This window comes from Rhineura floridana, chromosome 16, assembly GCF_030035675.1.
Source record: "Rhineura floridana isolate rRhiFlo1 chromosome 16, rRhiFlo1.hap2, whole genome shotgun sequence".
NCBI lineage: Eukaryota > Metazoa > Chordata > Lepidosauria > Squamata > Rhineuridae > Rhineura > Rhineura floridana.
Genome location: NC_084495.1, coordinates 36,274,268 through 36,293,404, shown reverse-complemented (window position 1 = coordinate 36,293,404; position 19,137 = coordinate 36,274,268). Strand labels below are relative to the sequence as shown.

At 45.8% G+C, this 19,137-nt stretch overlaps 1 protein-coding gene across 6 annotated transcripts in view; it reads right to left on the bottom strand.

Moving 5' to 3' along the window:
• The window catches only part of DOCK11 (dedicator of cytokinesis 11), a 111,919-nt gene that overhangs the window by 34,943 nt on the left and 57,839 nt on the right, over positions 1-19,137 (bottom strand). For 4 of the 6 annotated variants that reach the window (XR_009759331.1, XM_061599024.1, XM_061599020.1 and 1 more), the window contains exons 28-38: positions 18,363-18,509; positions 17,148-17,231; positions 16,850-16,961; positions 16,199-16,237; positions 14,360-14,538; positions 10,784-10,900; positions 8,036-8,111; positions 7,390-7,502; positions 5,296-5,407; positions 3,921-3,987; positions 1,598-1,645 (exon numbers count right to left, since the gene is read on the bottom strand). Coding sequence is in view for 5 of the 6 variants with exons in the window: in XM_061599024.1 (XP_061455008.1) it covers positions 1,598-1,645; positions 3,921-3,987; positions 5,296-5,407; positions 7,390-7,502; positions 8,036-8,111; positions 10,784-10,900; positions 14,360-14,538; positions 16,199-16,237; positions 16,850-16,961; positions 17,148-17,231; positions 18,363-18,509 (1,094 nt within the window). In the remaining variant the exon portion in view is untranslated. The remainder of the gene's footprint in view (positions 1-1,597; positions 1,646-3,920; positions 3,988-5,295; positions 5,408-7,389; positions 7,503-8,035; positions 8,112-10,783; positions 10,901-14,359; positions 14,539-16,198; positions 16,238-16,849; positions 16,962-17,147; positions 17,232-18,362; positions 18,510-19,137) is intronic. The other 2 variants (XM_061599022.1, XM_061599023.1) reach the window with 1 other exon arrangement.

Here is a 19,137-nt window from a genome sequence, read left to right as displayed (position 1 = left end):
CACGCAAAAAAGAGGCACGGTCCCTTTTCTCGTCCTCCCTTTCCACACATGGGCTTGTCGGGGAATCAAACCCGAGATGTCTTCTATGCAAAGCAAGGATTGACCCCTGAGAACGAGCCTGGCCTCTGCCTCAGTGCCAGAAGCAAGTCAGTTCTTGTATACAAGGAAACAGGATAATCCCCTGAGAGGAGAGGCCAGGCCAAGCATGATGAGCTTGGGGAACAAGGTGCCTCCCCCAGCATCAGGCGCTCAGTCCCCAAGGGCAGGGGAGCACTCTGGGCAACAGGCAGGGGGAAGGCCGGCCGCCTGACGGTGCAGAGGGATGCCTTCACAGACGCCCTCAGTGGCAAGTTTTACAGACTAAGAGGAGACAGCAGATTCGTTTGCCGTTACATCAGCTTAGTGGGACCTACCTGATCTCCTGACTTCCCGAGACCAGGAGGATTACGGGCCATTATGTGACTCTCGAGCTTGAAGTGACTTCTGTCCTCTCCTCTAATCATTAGCCCAGGTGACGGAGGGAGCCCATGTCTCATTGGAGGGGCTCTTTCTTCGAGGCCCCTAGCACCCACCACCCAGCCCCACCTTCCTACACCTCACTGCTGCGCTGGCAGAGTTTGAGAAAACTCCGGGTTCCTCCTGTTGACTCAGCATTCATCCTGATTTGCTTGCACAAAGCACATGGAGAGACTAGAATACATGACTAGATTTCTATTGAGCATTTGTTCTGATTTGTTTGTAGGCAGGTTATATGACAATGCTGGTATAGCACAGTGGGGAGGAGAGCCTGGCTGGGAGTCCAGAGTCTGTGAGTTCAAATCCCCACTCCTGTCTCCTGGGTGTCAAAGGGCCAGCTAAAGATCACCCCACAGTGAGTGGCTCAGGGGTTACGTGCTCTGCCACCTGTGCAGCCGTGGGCAAGCTGCAGAGTCCCAAGGAGCCCAGTTTCCCCAGCTGGCAGTTGCAGACAAGGAAGGGGCTGGCTTGTGCAGCTGTGGCAAGTTGAGCAGGCCCTAGCCAGCTGGGGGGAGGACTAGCCTCAGAGGGAGGCAATGGGAAACCCCCTCTGTATGCCGCTTACCATGAACACCCTATTCATTGGGTTGTCATAAGTCGAGACTGACTTGAAGGCAGTCCATTTCCATTTTTTTAACATGAAAATGAGCATTCATCCTCATTTGCTTGCAGGGTGGTTATGTGCCTTCCCATTAATTAACTGTTAATCCTACACTTTTTTGTGTGGTTGCCCATCATGTTTCACAAAAAGCCCCCTTTTTTAAAAAAGGTGGATTTGTTGAACCAGAGTGTTTTGACAACCCTACATTTCTGGTATGCAGCTGAGTTGCTCTTGCAAAATAGCGACTGCCTGAATGTGGCCTCTGATTTATATAGCAAGGGGGAACCGCGTAGAGATCTCTCTGCAGTTGGGAGGTGAGCCACCGGACTGGCTTCCTATTCCATGAGCCAAAGCCAGCACCACAAGGGGTACGCTGCCCTCTGGTGAGATGCAGTGCTCCCAGTTTGCTTTATCTATTACAAAAAAAAAAGAATGAGTTTCCCTTCCACCTCCCTCTGAAAATGATCAGTCACATCATACCTGGTAAGGTTTCTTTTCCCCATATATCTGAAGTGAAATAAACACGCTCTGGAGATAGGAGAGAGAGACAAGAAGGAAAAATCAATATAATTGTCATGTGTCAAGCAAACGTGCAAGCAACCAACTTTATTAAATATTAGACAGGTGCCATCTCGGTATAAAGCCCTTTACAGCTTGGGACCAGGATACCTAAAAGACTGTCTTATCCTTTATATACCCAATCAATCACTGCGCTCTGCAGGTGAGGGCCTCTTGCAGATACCATCTTATCAGGAGGTCCAAGGAAGTGGACCTTTAGTGCGGCAGCACCTAGCCTTTGGAATTCCCTCCCCTTAAATATTAGACAGGCACCACCTGTGTTATCTTTTCTGCACCTAATGAAGACCTTCCTCTTTCAACAAGCCTTTTAAGTAGAGACCTTATCCCAGTCTGCGTCTGTGTTGGAATTGCTTTTTAACATGTTTTTAAACCTTTTCTTTTTTAAAAAAAGATGTTTTTAAAGCTCTTAAAAATGTTTTGTTTTAATGTATTTTAAAGTCTGTTTTTATGTTGTTTTAAAGTGTTTTTAGTGCTTTTGTTTGCTGCCCTGGCCTCCTGCTGGGAGGAAGGGTGGGATATAAATCAAATAATAAATAAATACATAAATATTTTATTTATAAACAAAATTATATACCCCTTGACTGCAGAAAACCCCTAAGCGGTTTACAAAAAACATGAAAATAATCAATAAGAACAGTTAAAAACAAGTAATTAAGACATTTTAAAAACAATGGCAAGACCAATAGACTAACGAGAGAGCTGGGCAGCCATCTGTCGGGAATGCTTTGATTTGGATTCCTGCATTGAGCAGGACTTGATGGCCTTATAGGCCCCTTCCAACTCTACTATTTTATGATTCTATGAAAGAAAGGATTATCAGTTTGCTCTTGTCTTTCTCTCCTGAGGCAAATGAGCTCTTTGTTTGCTTTGCTTGCTTGTTTCCAGACAAACATTGGCTTAACTAGCTTGTTACTGTCTACAATGATTGGTGGCAGGTCTCTAGGATTTGCCATCCCTACCTGGAGATGCCAGGAATTGAGCCTGCAACCTTCTGCATGGAAAGCAGATGCTCTCCCACTGCGCTGTGGCCCTTCTGCAAGGCCAAGAGGATCGAGGCAATATAGATTATAAAATGATACACATATATGTGTTTACTGTAAAGGGGCAAACCTGTTTTATTCTGGCTGATTAGGACACTGGCTGATTAGGTTATTTCACACACACACACACACACCGAATTCTGATCTTTTAAAAATGTTATTTGATTAGGATTAGGGACAATAGACAAAAAATCAGGAGATGGCTAGGACTGGGGAGGGCAGCTATGAGAGAACTAGAAAAGGTCCTCAAATGCAAAGATGTATCACTGAATACTAAAGTCAGGATCATTCAGACCATGGTACTCCCGATCTCTATATATGGATGTGAAAGTTGGACAGTGAAAAAAGCGGATAAGAGAAATATCAACTCATTTGAAATGTGGTGTTGCAGGAGAGCTTTGAGCATACCATGGACTGCGAAAAAGACAAATAATTGGGAGTTAGAACGAATTAAACCAGAACCGTCACTAGAAGCTAAAATGATGAAACTGAGGTTATCATACTTTGGACACATAATGAGAAGACATGATTCACTAGAAAAGACAATGCTGGGAAAAATAGAAGGGAGTAGAAAAAGAGGAAGACCAAACAAGAGATGGATTGATTCCATAAAGGAAGCCACAGACCTGAACTTACAAGATCTGAACAGGGTGGTTCATGACAGATGCTCTTGGAGATCATTGATTCATAGGGTCACCATAAGTCATAATCGACTTGAAGGCACATAACAACAAAATTCTGTCATTTTTTATTTTTCCCACTTTCTCATTTTTTCCAAAATTTCAGTGCTCCACATTTCCCATGTCAGTTTGCGATTTTCTTTTTAAAGTCCTCATGAAAATTCATCAGCATTTTGGTGTAAATGTACACATTTTAAATGCAATTTCCCCTAATTTACATATTTTGTGCAAGCAATAATGCATTTTTGTATGTTACTTTCACCAATATATTTATTTGTATGTGCATTTTACCCTAGTAAATGCTTTTCTGTACACATTACTTGGCCAGGGAACTGCACTACAAAATTGGGAGAGGTATGAATGTCAAAGGATGGCTGCATTTCTGTTTGCATATTGTTCTCATAATCTGGATGGAATTTGTCCTTCTGGGAATATCAACTTTCTTTTTTCCTTTTTATTTAGAAGATGAAGACACACACACAACGAATTAAAAAAACACCTTACTCTAGAAGAACAAGGATGTTCATCAGCTCTTGGGGGGATATTTTGTTCCAGTAGTTTAGCAAGGTATCTGAAACAGAAAGTAAACAGCTTAAGATGTCTGGTGCCCAGCCCATAAAGCAAGCCCTTTGTGCCCACCACTGGGTGCCCTCAATGAAACAGAAATTATCACAAGGGGGGGGTTCGAATGTAGGGAAGTGAGCCTAGTAGGTTGCCATGAGTTTGGGCACAAATGCACACAAGGGCTTCACTTGCACAAGAATGATAGTGATTGCAAGAGCAAGAGAACACATGTCTGCATGCATGGGAGTCCTCTTCCCTTTCCCAACTCACATCTCAGAGCCCTATAATGACTCAGTTCGCATGAAACACTAAGCCAAACCATGGTTTATCATGAATGAGTAAATGAGTTAGGTTCCTGGAGAGCAGATCATGTCTGATTTGTTCATCTCCTGCTGCTGCTGCTGCATTGACTTAAACCATGGTTTGGCTTATCGTTGTGTCCTAACCTGGCTCATGGTTTATCTCTCTCCAGACAAACTGCAAGCTGTAGCCAAGGTTGGCTTACCACTCATGGGTTGTCTGGGGGAGATAAACCACAAGTCTGGGTTTGGACGTAATGCTAAGTCTAACAATGTTCTAAAATGGCTCAGAAATGTTGATGACTAAGTGGAACACAAATCCCTTAAATCAAACTAAATATCTTAGCTACAGCAGCTTCACAGCAGCCGGACCAGAGGGGAAGCAAAGCAGCTGCCATCTCCTCTCCAGGAAGCTACACATTTGGTTGCTCACACTAAGCCATTCTTTGGTTTTGTGTCATGTGCAAGCTGGGCCTTGGGAAATGGCCAAATAAAGAAATAATGGCTGAAGACATTCGACTCTGTAAGGCGGGCGCGAAGGTGCCAGTAGGCAAAACCTGGAGGTTCTGGCCACACGCACCCAGGGGCTCATTCTGTGTGCCACCAACATGGGAGGAAAAGTTGGCCCGATTCGTGCAGCTCCTGAAAATGGCTGGGAGGGTGCAACAGCTTGTCAAGAACCCAATGATCTAGGGAGCCAATGGGAGCCATGCGAGGCTTACATATTTGCTGCCTCAGGTGGGGTCCCCCAAGTTGCCAGTTGGGATTATTATGTGACAAACTCCTGAATTTCACCTTCCCTCTGCTCTTCCTGTTTGAAAAGCGACAGCCTGCTCACTTGTACTGGGACCGAGCACCTGCCTCTGGCTCTCTGGACCATTGCCACCTCTGGAACTTGAGGTCAGGCCTGCCTTTGGCAATGCTGCCCAAGTCTGGTCCCTTTGGCCTTAGGCTGCACCCATGCTCAGCCTGGACCGCGCCAAAGCTACTGTGGAGGAATTCATTCAGAGACTGACCTTCAGAAACCATTTTAATTATGTAAAGGAAGCAGATTAGGAGGCTCCGGATCTCATACTGGTCCAGCCGCCCAAACTGGGAGACGCTGCTGCGGGTAGAACTTCTCCGCATCTGCTTTCAATCAACACATGCCAAAGTTGGCGGTTTGGGGGTGGGCACAAGAAAGAAAGAAAAGATTGTTAGCAACAGCATTCCAGAAGGCTAGCCACGTCAACCTGTTGTAGTGCTGGGATAGTACGGCTTGAAGTGGGCTCAAGGGCTGGGGCCAGAGCCTGGTCTAGTAAACCACATGGGGCTGTATGTATTCACGACCTCAGGCACATAAGGGGATACGCATAAGGAGATACCTGAAAGATCATCTTATCCCTTATATACCCAGTCAACCACTGCGCTCTGCCGGACTCGATGGGCCTTCAGCCTGGTCCAACAGGACTGTTGTATGTTCAAAGTTCTAGTTTTGGTGCACAAAGCCCTACACAGCTTGGGACCAGGATACCTGAAAGACCGTCTCACCCCTTATATACCCAGTCGACCACTGCGCTCTGCAGGTGAGGGCCTCCTGCAGATACCATCTTATCAGGTGGTCTGTTCCGTACAACATAGGAAGCGGACCTTTAGTGAAGTTGCACCGACCCTTTGGAATTCCCTCTGCTTAAATATTAGACAGGCACCATCTCTGTTATCTTTTCGGCGCCTCCTGAAGGCCTTCCTCTTTCAACAAGCCTTTTAAGTAGAGACCTTATCCCAGTCTGCGCCTGTTCTGGAATTGCTTTCTAAGATGTTTTTAAAGCTTAAAAAAAAAAAAATGTTTAGTTTTAAGATGTTTTAGAGTGTTTTTAGTGTTTTGTTTGCCGCCCTGAGCTGCTTCTGGGAGGAAGGGTGGGATATAAATTTAATAAACAAACAAACAAATAAAAAACCACATGGCAACATTGGCCCCTGCAATTGGCTGGCAGACAGTAAGAAACCAGCAGATTGGCCAGGAACATATGAAGCTGTCTTACACCGAGTCAGACTCACTGCTCCATCTAGCTCAGTATTGTCTACACTGACTGGCAGCAACTTCCCAGTGTTCCAAACAGGGAGTCTTTCTTAGCCCTCCTTGGAGATGTCGAGGATTGAACCTGGGACCTTCTGCATGCAAAGCAGGTGCTCTAACACAGAGATACGGCCCTCCCCTAACTACCGGGGGGTTGACCTTCTACAGGGAGGGGTCTTTGGTTTCTGGCTCGAGCTCCATCAAATGGATCCTGCAATGGCGAACACTCCCTCCAGCTCTCAATTCAGGCTCTGGCCCGGCCTCATAAGGGACACCTTCCACACTGCTGTGGTAAAGCTGAAGTCACTCCTAACAGCCCACTGCTGTTCTGCAAATCTACTCAGGAATGGAGCGGGAAGAAGGGAGAGGGGCTTCCTAACCCTTTCCCCTTGGGCTGATTTCCCAACTCAAATTGCCTCCCCGCTCCCCTGCTGGAGAAAATACAACAGTGTTCAAAGAAGCTTTGGTTTCAGGAGGGATTTTCAGCAGGAAAATGGTCTGAGGGGAAAGGATGAATAAGCCCCTCTCCTCTCATGCCAATCTTCCCCTTCAAACCTCAGCCTCAGCAGCTGCATTGTTTAAAACCAACGGAAAGGACATGAAATTGTGTCCCGAGAAAGACCTGGAGCTCGACATGTAGTTCTGCGCTAGGGCAGGTGGGAAGCAGGGTGGTTTTTTTAAAAACAACAACAGGGAGACATTTCAGGCAGGGGCAAGACCAGCATGAATTATGAGCCTCTGCAGATCTCGAGAGCCACTACGGAACAGCAATATCGGTTATCTGCATTCTCCAGAGCAGAGGCAGCTGGTCCCTGCTGGCCCTGGGAGGACCAAGCAGCAAGAGGTAGGTGGAACTAAGGGGTCACAGTGGGCGGAGTTAACACCCGGCGTAGCCCCTCCCCCACCAGGTTTTTCTACTAGTCTCACTCCTGTACGTTAACAGCAGCCTGACATGCAGCAATTGAACAGGTGAAGCTATTCATGGCATGGCTCTAGCAAGGGTGGGTAAACTTTCAGCATGTGTACTTAAAGAGTTCCGGAAAAGGGGCCTTACACTTTCGCCATTGCTACACTGGTCCGGAGACCCAGCTCCTGCATCGTTGCCGAGAGATCCTTTGGAGTCCTCCCTCTTAATGGTGAGCCCGTTCTGGAGACCGGTGCCATAAACTGTAAGGAACGAAGGAAGAGGTTGCAATTCAGCTGCAGCGCATCGGCTCTGCTTCTTCGGGCCTGGCTCGGCCCGGAAACAAAACGGGATTATTTCTGAGTTTAAAAAGAGAGAGAAAAAACAGGCTACCCCATTGACAATGAACTGGCCAGTTCTTTGGATGCTTAGCCAACCTCCTCTTCCATCAGCAGAGTTGTCACAGGCAAAATCAAACCAGGTTAACAGCAGAAATAAAGAGCACCCACTGTTTGAAATTCATATAAAATAAAAACAGTGGGACCTGCAACAAAATGTTGCAGTATGCTCCTGTTCAGGGTTCCAGCTGATTCTGTGGCCACTGAGCCATTCAAGGCCATTTGTTGGGTTCATGACAGAGGTGGGATCTGAGGTCTGAACATGACGCTGTGTCAACAGTAACACATGCTGCTTGCTTTCCCAAAATGAAGAAGCCTCCTCTGGTGGGCAAAAATTAAATTTTTATCCCCAGAATGACAGCAGCAGAGATGTTCGGAACCAACACTGTCTTGCTTACGTGCATCTTTGTCAACAATGAGGCTTGACCTGTTGGAAGACGACGTAAAATTGCACAAAAACTCCTCTCTGGATGCCTGGAGGGGAAATGAAAAGAGGGAAGGGTTTTCGATGAGGAGGAGATGTTGGCTCACATTCAAGTCCAAAGTGGGAAGATAAACAAAAATCCGACTCTGTGGCTGTTTGAACACTCTTGTCTATCTTTGGCTATTAATCATAACAGTGAAATGGAAATTCTGCAGTGATGCTGTCAGATAAGAGCTACAGCCTTGGTGCCCCGCTTTTAACCTTCCCAAAGGGACCGGCATTGCCACAGAGTCCTGGATTGGACAACCATGTGGTCTGACCCTGCAGGGGTCTTCTCCAGTTCTCCCTCCCTTCCTCCCAACTAGTGCGCACACTTCCCACGTGATAAAGATGATCAAGGGAACTTTTCTTATGCTCTTCTGAGAATAACAATGACTTTTAACCCCAGGGCTTCTTGGCTGCTTCTCTCCCTCTCGTAAATTAGCAAAAAGAACAACAACCCTGCCTGTCATTTTATCAGCTGGAGTGCATGTATTAAAGGAGGACTTGTGTAGAGTAAGGGGGGAGAGGTGCAGCGCATCTCCGAGTGCTCAGGACCAGGCTTGCCTGATTTACACCTCCTTCCTTGGCCCTGAGGAACCCTCAGCAACAAAGCTGCTATTAGTGCAATAGCTCCATCCTGAGTTCTGTTTCTTGGCCACACAGAATATTCAGGCAAGGGCCATAGCTCAGCAGCAGAGCATCTGCCTTGCATGTAGAAGGTCCCAAGTTCAATCCCTGACCCTGGAGAGCCTCTGCTGCCAATCAGTGCAGGCCAGTGGTTCCCAAACTTTTTCTCCCAACAGACCACCTGAAAATTGCTGATGGTCTTGGCGGACCGCTCAATGACTTGTCTGTCTGTTGTAGCAATTGTAATGTACTGTGCTAGATGCTGCACGATTTTTAATCAATAGGCACATTTAATGCAGTCATGCTGAGGAGCACCTGAATGAAGCTCACAGGCCACAGTTAAGAAACCGTGGTGTTCACAAAACTATGCTTGCTAGATGGACCAGTAATCCGAGTCAGGATTAGGGATGGAAAAGATCTGTCACTTTCAGTTCTCTCAGTTTCTCATTTTCCAATCTTAAATTCAATTCACATTTCCGCAGCAATTTCCAATTTTTTAAAAATCCGCATGAAAATTCTCTAGTATTTTAGTGCAAATTTCTCCCAATAAATACATTTTTTGCAGACGGTTTTGACTAATGTACCCATTTTTGCAAGCAATTTATCGCCCTATAATACATTTTTTATGTTATTTTCACTCACGCGTTCATTTTATGCACACTTTCCCCTTACATATGCATTTTTGTAAACATTATCTGGTTGGTGAACTGCATTGCAAAATTCAATTACATGCGAATTTTGAAGGACAGCTGGGTTTCGGATCTCATACTGTTTTAGAAAGTGAGAATTTGGTAGATTCGACTTGAAATGCGAACTGAATCAAATCCTGCCCCTTTCCTTCCCAGCATAAGAGAGCTTCCTGTGTTCCCATTGGAAGGGTGAGGCAGAAGACAGGCAGAGGTCAACAGATGCTGGTCTGAGTGCCATTTGCAAGGCACTTGAGCCCTGTTCAGCTGTTGTGCGTGAAGAGGGAATTGCCACGTGGAAAGGGATCGGAGCCACGAGCACCCACCACGCTTCCACTGTCCCTGGGCGCACCATCTCCGCTCACTCCACCCAACCTTCTGTGTTGAATGGGAAGGTCTGATGTGATGCCTCCTTGCCACTGGAGCCCTGATAACACAAGTCTCCACTGACTGACAGTGGCTCTCCAAGGTTTCAGGGAGCAGACGTTCCCAGCCCTACCCGGGGATGCCAGCTGTGACCGAACCTGGGACCTTCTGCATGCAAAGTGGAGGCTCTGCCATTGACCGACGGCCCTTCCCTATCTAAATGCCACTTAGATGCTGTTCTCTGCCTCTAACATTGAGGGCACTTCCTGACTGTTGCTGTTTTTGGGTGGAATTCAATCGTAGACTGGCAAATTCAGAGTCCACAATTAAAGTTGGTTTGGATGTCTTGCAAAACAAACCTGTTTGCCCAAAAGATTGGATTTCATCCTAACAGAGGTGGTGAAAAACATCAAGAGAATGTACAAATCAAGAGTCTACTCACCAAAAGACTTTGCATATAAATTCAAAATGATAGGAACAGAGGAAGCTGCCTTTTACCGCGTCAGACCATTGGTCGATCTAGCTTATTATTGTCTGCACTGACCAGCAGTGACTCTCCAGGGTTTCAGGCAAAGGCCTTTTCCCACCCTACCTGGAGACGCTGGGGATTGAATCTAGGACCTTCAGCATGAAAAGATGCTCCACCACTAAGCTACGGCCCTTCCCTCTCACGGGGAGACTTCCAAATGTGCTTAGAAATTGCCTTCAGACTTTCCCACTCCAGAGTGACATTGATGGCAGCTTCAGCCATACAACACCCACCAGAACACCCCTCCACCCCGTGGATGTGCAACTACAGAGGGGAAGGTCAACTGTGGGGGTTCTTGCAGGGGACACACCCACAGTTACTGGCCTTCTCATGCACACTTGAAAAGCATCCAAAGAAACCCAGGGTTGCTGGAGCATGGCTTGAAACGCAGCTGTCCTGTTTGTAAACAGAGCTAAAAACAGACTAGCCCGTATCTGGGAAAAATGTGACTAGTTATCCCAAGATTACTCACAGAATTTGACATGGTGGAGCAAGAGTACAGAGTGTCCCGGCCAGCCAGACGCTGGATGTTTTCCAAAAGGAGTCCGGCCAGGGGCAGGTAGAGCTGAGCGATTTTGGCCTGCTGGTTCTGCAAGAGAGAAATGGGGAGGAAAATGCCAGCCACTGTTTCAAAAGCAGATAATGAAGGGACACACTAGACATGAAATTTCAGTGCATCTTGGCATGTGACATGGAGGTTTGAGAAAATGCATCAGCAGGGTAGGGTGTGTTGGAATTGCGGCTTGCCTGTCAGGGCAATGCCACTGCGTATGACAGGAATGAATAGAGACAGTACACTAGAAGTGGTGAAGATGAATCTTTTACTGATTCAATAGATACACAGATACACGGATACACGAGCTTCTCTCTCCTTCACATACATCAAATGCACCCCCCACACCCTGAGCTGTTTCCATGGTAGTTTTATAGCCTTGGCAGCTTTCCTGCCCAGCCACCTGCAGCCTTCGGTCTGCTCTCTGTCCTTGAGCCCCAGAGTGTGCTGTTTAACCCTGTCCATGTCTTTTTGGAATACTTGCACTTCACAGCACCCAACAGGGTGGGGGATAATGATTCACAGGATTCCAATTATCATTGATAACATTTGTATCCAGCCCTGCATACAAGATGGTATATATGGGGCTGCCTGCTTTTATCCTCACAACAACCCTGTGAAGTAGGCTTGGCAGACAGTGAGAGAGAGAGAGCAAGTGATTAAAACTGGGTCCCCTGTATCTATTTATAGGATTCAACACTTTCCCAGGGTGGCTTAACAACGACGATGATGCAAGGATGACATACATAGCAATAAAAATGATAACAGTACAACAAGAAATCATCTGAAAGGAACAGATAAAAAGAAGCATAAAACCCATCCATCAGGGATTAAAATTCACCGTTCCGATTCACAGTTCCAATTCTGCACCCTGACACAAATTTTAACTTCATTAATCTTGTGCTCATAGAATAGTAGAGTTGGAAGGGTCATCAAGTCCAACCCCCTGCTCACTGCATGCTTGAATGCTGCTAGCTGAGCCAAGGAAAGCCAGGCTTGAGATAAGCACACAACAAGCCTGGCTGCTGGCTCAGGCCAAAGGGGGCCCACGTAGTCCAGCATTCTATTCTCGCAGTGGCCACCCAGATGCCCTAGTGGGAAGTCCACAAGCAGGACCAGTTCCTGCAGTGGCCAACCAGGTCTCTGCCTACAGAAAGCCTGCATGCAGGACATAGGTGCAACAGCACTTTCCACATTCATGAGCCCCAGCCACTGGACTGGCATTCGGAGGTACGCAGCCTCTGATCACTGAGACAGTAGCCCTAGTGACTAGCAGCCATTGATAGCCTTATTCTCCATGACTGTGTCTAATCCCTTCATGTTTACAAAGCAGTGAAAGCAGGTAGGAGACAGTTTAAAATTTGCAATGGAAACCCAAGGCAGATTCCAGCTGGAATAAAGATTTTAGAAGGCATGTTGAAAGAGGAACGTTTTTAGCAGGAGCTGAACAGATCACAGAAGGCACCTGTCTGATATGCAGTGGGAAGGAGTTCCAAAGGGTCGGTGCCGTCGCACTAAAGGCCCGATTTACAACATCTCATTGCCCCGCAGACCCAGCATTGTTATAAACCAAAGACAAGCGTTTTCATTTAAATTGCATTGTTTATTTAAAAGGATCTACTCAGCCCATTTTCGGGCAGCGGGTTCTGCGTGGAAAGCGCGGTCTCTTTCTCTCACGCGTGCTTATGTATTTCGTACAGATGAGCAGAAAATGTAGAAGAGGAACAGCACATCATAAGACATTTGAGGAAACCTCAATGCATGCACAGCATTTTGGAGGGGGGAGGCTGCTAGAATGCAGCACAGTTAGCCCCCATCTTAATCTGACCTTGGGCAAAAGAAGCACTCGCTGCAGTTCACAAAATAGCACACCGCTCTGGGATGTCTGTATATTTTCAAGAGAATCTCCACAACTATGACAAGTGGGAATATGCTTTTTTTAAAATAATTTTTTTTAAAAGGCCGAGAAAAGGATTCCCAGGAATCCAGCTTCCACACAGGATGCCAAATTTAGTACGTGCAGAATTGCAGGAAGCCAAACAGCCCTCAGCGGAGGCTCCGGCTGCAGCGATAGCGTGTTTGATGACTGACCACTCTAGTAGTAATTTATTTTTAAACTGCAACCACACAGCATATAGAAAAGGGAGGGGGAAAGCTATGGGGGTGCTCCAAGTGGGCAAGGAGCAGCTCTAGATGTTGACTAATGGGCTACAGAGTAGGGAGAGATGAAGCACCTCAGAGTCTCCAGGCCAGCCAGGCTTGCAAGGGCCACCTTGGGTAGTTTGCCATGGACACCTTCTAACTAGCATGGCTGTCCCTGAAAGCAGATTTTCAATGCATTCCTAGCAGTGACAGCCTTCCCCCCCCCCAAATCCTTCCCACATTCCCTGGGAATTCCCTGACCCCACCCCACGACTTCCTGAGACTCAAGTGTCGGAAGCCAGTTAGACGCTGGTCCCACAGCTGTCAGCCACGGGTGAGGATTGGAAATGTGGAATCAAAACCCTGTCACTGTTGGATGGCTCCCATCTATGAGTGAACATAAAGCAAGTTAAAAAAAAAAAAGGTTGATATCTTTTGGCTTGATACGGTCCAGTCATTCAGCCATAGGGAATTCTTCTGCAAAATAGTTTGGGTTATACAGCATTTGGGGAACTAGCTCTGGCTGATGGGCTAGATCCAGATCAGGCCCACTCTACATGGGTCACTTATGAAAAGTGGGTGGGGCTGCCCACCTGTCCATCACCTGACATCGTGTGATTCCAAACTTCAAAGGAAGAATCAGGAGCACCGTCCAAGTGCACTGCTGATTCTTCTCGTTTCCTTTGCAGACCCAGCTTTAACTTAAGCTACGGCTGCAAAAGGAAGAAATTTTTGCAGCTGTGGCTCGAATTCAAGCCACAGCTGCAAAGATTTCTTCCAAAACTGGGGCTTACATTTGGCACTGAATTTCTCAGCACTGAATTTAAATTGACTGCAAGCCCCTTTTTCCTGCAGAGATGACTCCACTCGGGAGCTCTTGAATGGAACCAATCCCAAACAGAACTTGCATTTGGCACCAAATTTAGAAGGGCTAAAATGGGCCGTGATGTGGCTTTTGAAGCAAATAAAATGTAACTGGACACACCAGGAGTGGGAAACCTTTTTCAGTGTAAAGGGCCTCATTGTCCTTATGGGTAGCCTTCTGGAGGCCAGATGCCAGTGGCGGACAGGGACCAGAGGCAAAAGTGGGCAGAGCAAGAAATGTAACATTTGCCTTTGTACAGCAGGACACACACACAAACGCACACACTTTCTATCCTTTGTTCAGGTCATCAGAGTTCAAGGACACCTTTTGGGCAGGTATAAAACTTGGGCGTGTGACGCAAGGCCAGTGAGGAGTATGGCCTGGAGTGTGTTTTGAGGGCCAGATTGAGAGGCCTTGAGGGCCACATTCAATCCCCAGGGCTGACACTCTCCACCACTGGAATACACCATTACCCAGTATTACTATACCTTGTGCTGGTATCTGTTGTCAAAAGCATGTTTTATCAGAAGACACTTTAAGATGCTGACGGCCACGTATCTGATGTCATAATTGTCCTGCAGGGCAACAGACGTCTCTCTCAGGAGCAAACCCACTAAGAAGTGGTGGCGGCAATACTCGTCGGACAAGCTGTATTCAAGATTGGCATCTGCCACAAGAAAGGGTAAAATAAGGACTGTTTCCCACCATCTATCATTGCAGTGCATGAAGGGCTGTGGTGATGGAGCCTCTCACAGCGATTGGCTGAGCTGTCCTCTAGGTCACAGAGGGATAAGGCAAGCAGAAGGGACTCTGGACGTCATTGGCTGCTTTCCTTGGACCCTACTAAGACAGGCAGAAGGGCCCAGGAAAGGAGGAGGCAGGGGCCTACAAGAGTAGCAACTCAAGTGAAGCGGGTGGAGGACAGAGACAGCGCCAAGGGGTAGCATCAAGGGGAGGCATGGCCTTGAAGATCATCTGAGGCGATCCTCCTAGTTGTTTCACTTTTTAAATTATTATTATTGTTGTTGTTAACAACAACAACGGCGATGATGATGATGTATTACCTGTCCCAGGGCAGGTCACAACAATATAGCATACAATATTAAAAACAGTTTTAAAAGGTTTTCATCTTGGTGAATAAGTGGAAGCGGGCCTTTATGGCGATTAACACCTGCTCTCTGGAATGCCCTCCCTGAGGGTCAGGCGTGGGGAGCTATTGGCCTTCTAGATGTTGCTGAACGACAACTCCCATCATCCCTGGCTGTTGGCCACGCTTGCTGGGGCTGATGGGAGTTGTAGTTCAGCAACCTCTGGTGGGCCAAAGGCTCCTCACCTTTGCTGCTTCCCACCTCTCCAGGGTCTTGGGCAGAGAGAGGTCTCTTTCCTGTCCCCTGCAATCTGATCCAGTTTTTAATCCAGAAATGCCAAGGTCTGAATCTGGGATCTTCTACCTGCAAAACATGAGTTCTCCTCCCTGCAAGCTGAACCTGCCTTATGCAGAGTCACTCTTCTGGTCCATCTAGCCCTGCATTCTCTCTCTAGGGTCTTGGAGAGTCCCCGCCCCCCTCCACAGATGGATCTTTTTAACAGCCACTGCCAGGCATTGAACCTCGGACCTTCTTTTTGCAAAGGATATGCTCCACCACTGGGCTACAATCCCTGCCCCAATAGCAACTGCCATGGTATTGCTCCTTACAGGACTGAAATATATGCTCAATTTGACAACTGAAGATCAGTTTATTTCCTCTTCCTGAATACTCCCTTTTTCGTAGAGCAACAGCAAACTGGATCATGCAACCCCGTATCTAATTAATTTTATTCTGAACCTCCACAGGTGAGGCATGAGTTCAAAGGCCCCATGATTATCTCTGCTCAGCCTGAATGTTTATGGCAACTGTTTTAAAACACAAAAGTTAGTCCAGTAGAAGTTAACGTTGTTATCAATTCTGTACTTTTGTAAGAGTCACATTGCAGTGACCTATATATGCACCCTCAGAAGGCTGAAATCTTGAAACTCTGCAGTGCCATTTACAGAAAGTGAAGACTTGCAGATGTCTGGCTCTGCTGCCCCAGATGTTCAAGCTCAGCAAAAGCAGAAAGTCACTGCCAAAACTAAGTTAGTTGGTTTAAGAAGCAAATCTTGCACACTTTTAACTGAAATGTACGGGGTGCTAAAAACAAGTCAATCAGTTTAGGAAGCATCGCTGCACAGTGATTGTCAAAAATTTACTGAGTACAAAATTTACTAGCAGATTTGAAGTTGCAACTGATTTGGCACAAAGCATTCCAGCAGGGGTTTCCCAAACCCAGCCCTCCCCCAGACATACCTACTGAAGTGAACCGTTCCCGAACCGTGGAAAAGAAATCTAATTAATGTGCAAAAGGGAAACAAAAAGGAATAAACAATATATATGGTCAGTTAACACGGCACATATACCGTGCAACACAAACGGACACAGGAAGTTCTAGAGGTAAGCTGAATCCCAAAGTCCATGAACAAGCTACATCAAACTGAGCTCTCACATCTATGGACCTTTGAAGGACACCTTGTTGTGGATCAGCTCAGATGTCTCAGAGCGTTCTGAAGAAACACAGACAAGCAGTGCCTTTGCTTATGCATTGATGAGGCACATCCTGGATTCTTTAAGGAACAGCTTATTTTTTAAAAAATTAGTCTGATTAAAAGGGGTTTTTAGAGGGCTTCAACAGTTTTAGTCAACATTAGGGCTGTGTCCTTTTAATATACTGCTTTTTGGAGTTAATCCCCTACTTTGCTTCTGTTGAAGTGGGCTGTAGTCCACAAATGCCATTACAAAGGGGTTAGTTTTTAAGGTGCCAAAAAGACTCTTTTTAGTTTCTGCAGTACTCCCCAGGTAGAAATGTTAAAATGATGCATTCCCCCAATCCTGAGTGCTTAGGAATCAGCAGCATGAACAATGACTGTGCCATTCTTTTAAGCAACGGAACAGGGAACATACCTTGAACTCTCTGAAGTTTTGGTTTGGCAAAGGTCATTGGCAAATTTAGTGGAATGTAGTGCTCGTGGTTACAAATGGTCTGCAGGAATTCAAATTTGTATTCCACCAACAACTGTGAAGGGAGAGAGTGAGTGAGTGAGTGAGTGAGTGAGAGAGAGAGAGAGAGAGAGAGAGAGAGAGAGAGAGAGAGAGAGAGAGAGAGAGAGAGAGAGAGAGAGAGAATTATATATATTTAACTGGTGATAGCAACAATTTCCTTGCCTCCACAATGGCTTCAAAAATTTGATTTGTGTGTTACCTTTGGGTCTTTGGGACTGAATCCAGAAATGTAGTCATTGACCAAGTTGAAGATAAAGCCCCGGTCCATGAATGTCAAGGATCTCTGGAGAAGATATTAAAAACGAACGTGCCCAATCACATTCTACAGAAAAACAGGATCCAACCTACTCCACAGCACTCTCTCTGGACTCTCCCGTAAGCCCTAAACCCCTAGAGACTTCTATCCACAGGGCTTAAATCTCTGAAGTGAGTGCAAAGCACTGCTAGGCTCAAACTGGAGGATCAGCCTGCAGGCCCCAAGTGCCTTACTTGCATCCTTCAAGGATGGAGAAACCAGGTAGCCTGATCCTGCCTGCTTTACAGTGACACCCTGACAAAAGTTGGGAGGGGAACCGCAGCCAAATCAAGAGACCTAAGGAGCTAACAGAGGCCCCTCTGACCTTATAGAACTGCTGCTTCAGGCTTGGCTTGGCTTTCTAAGGCTGCTTTCACACATGGGGCTGATTGCACCAGTTTAACAGATTAAAACGGTAGCGCTTCTGTCCCGATTTCTAAAATCCCTTTCACACTGCAGTACCTTTTGCATTAAGGAACAGCAGCTTTTTCAGCTGATATACCGCCATTATGCACAACTGTTTTTCACATGGCTTGTTTTCGTCCCTCACCCATTATATATTTTTTTATTTATAATTTGATTTATATCCCGCCCTTCCTCCCAATAGGAGCCCAGGGCAGCAAACGAAAACACTAAAAACACTTTAAAACATTATAAAAACAGACGTTAAAATACATTAAAACAACTTTAAAAACATGTTTCTGAAAAGCTTTGAGGACTTTTTTTAAAAAATAGGTTAAAAAACATATTGTTTAAAATAAAAAAAACTTGTTTCAATCCTTTTCATAATTGTGGTTGCCCTTTACGGCACCTTGCCAAGCTTGAAAATATCAGTTTGTACCTAACGTTAATCCGACTCAGAGAAAACCCTCTGAAATTAATGGACATGACTGACTTAGGTCCATTAATTTCTATGGGTCTTTTCTGAGTAGAATTTAGTTGGATGTAAGAAATTCTTTTTAAAAAGAGGGTGATCAGAAGAGGACACAGTATTCCAAAATTTGGTCACACCACAAATTTGGTTAAAGATCTTCTCGCTTTTTGTTTCCTTAGCTGTTTTATTTTTTTTTTTAATTAAATCAGTAGGGGGGTAGGGGAAGACAGAAGAAAACCACTAACCTTCAGGAAGTTGGCCAGGCTGAAATTGACATTTCTGGACTCCTCTGGGATCTCACTGTAGCGGATGTTCACGTGAGGGATGATGGCAAGGAGCAGCGAGTGCAAAGCGTGATTGTACGACTCGGGAAAACGCTGAGCTCTGGGGAGCTGAAGGGCAAAATGTGACCTACGGCAGACGTTCCTTTCCTGCAGCTGACCTATCCCTGTGGAATCTGTCCCACTGGAGGACCACCAAATTCTGAGCCTGAATATTTTCTGGGAGTTTTGGAAGACCTTCTTATTTGCTCTGACAAGAAGCAGCTGGGATTATGCGACCGGCAGAGATGAGGAGAGGTTGTGATTGCCCCTTTATCATTTATGGGAATCTATTCTCTTTTTTGCTCTTGGAGGTCATTGATTCATAGGGTCGCCATAAGTCGTAGTCGACTTGGAGGCACATAACAACAAAAAAATCTCTTTTTAATAATATCTCCTTTTAAAAAAATATATATTGTGGTTTCAAATGCTGTTTTAAGTTTATTTTGTTGCTTATGTTCATTTATTGATTTGTAAGACATCTTGAAATTTTAATTAGTTTTTTTTTTAACCATGGGGTATCATATTCTTTGAGGCTTTTTGGAAATATTGAACAAATAATAACCTAACTAAAGAAATCATGGTGAGTTTCATCTGCCAAAAAATTGATTAACCAATCAATTTGCATAAGGCAGGATGAGGAGCCTGTAGCTTTCCAGATGATTCTGGACTGCAGCTCCTGTCATCACCGATCAGTGGC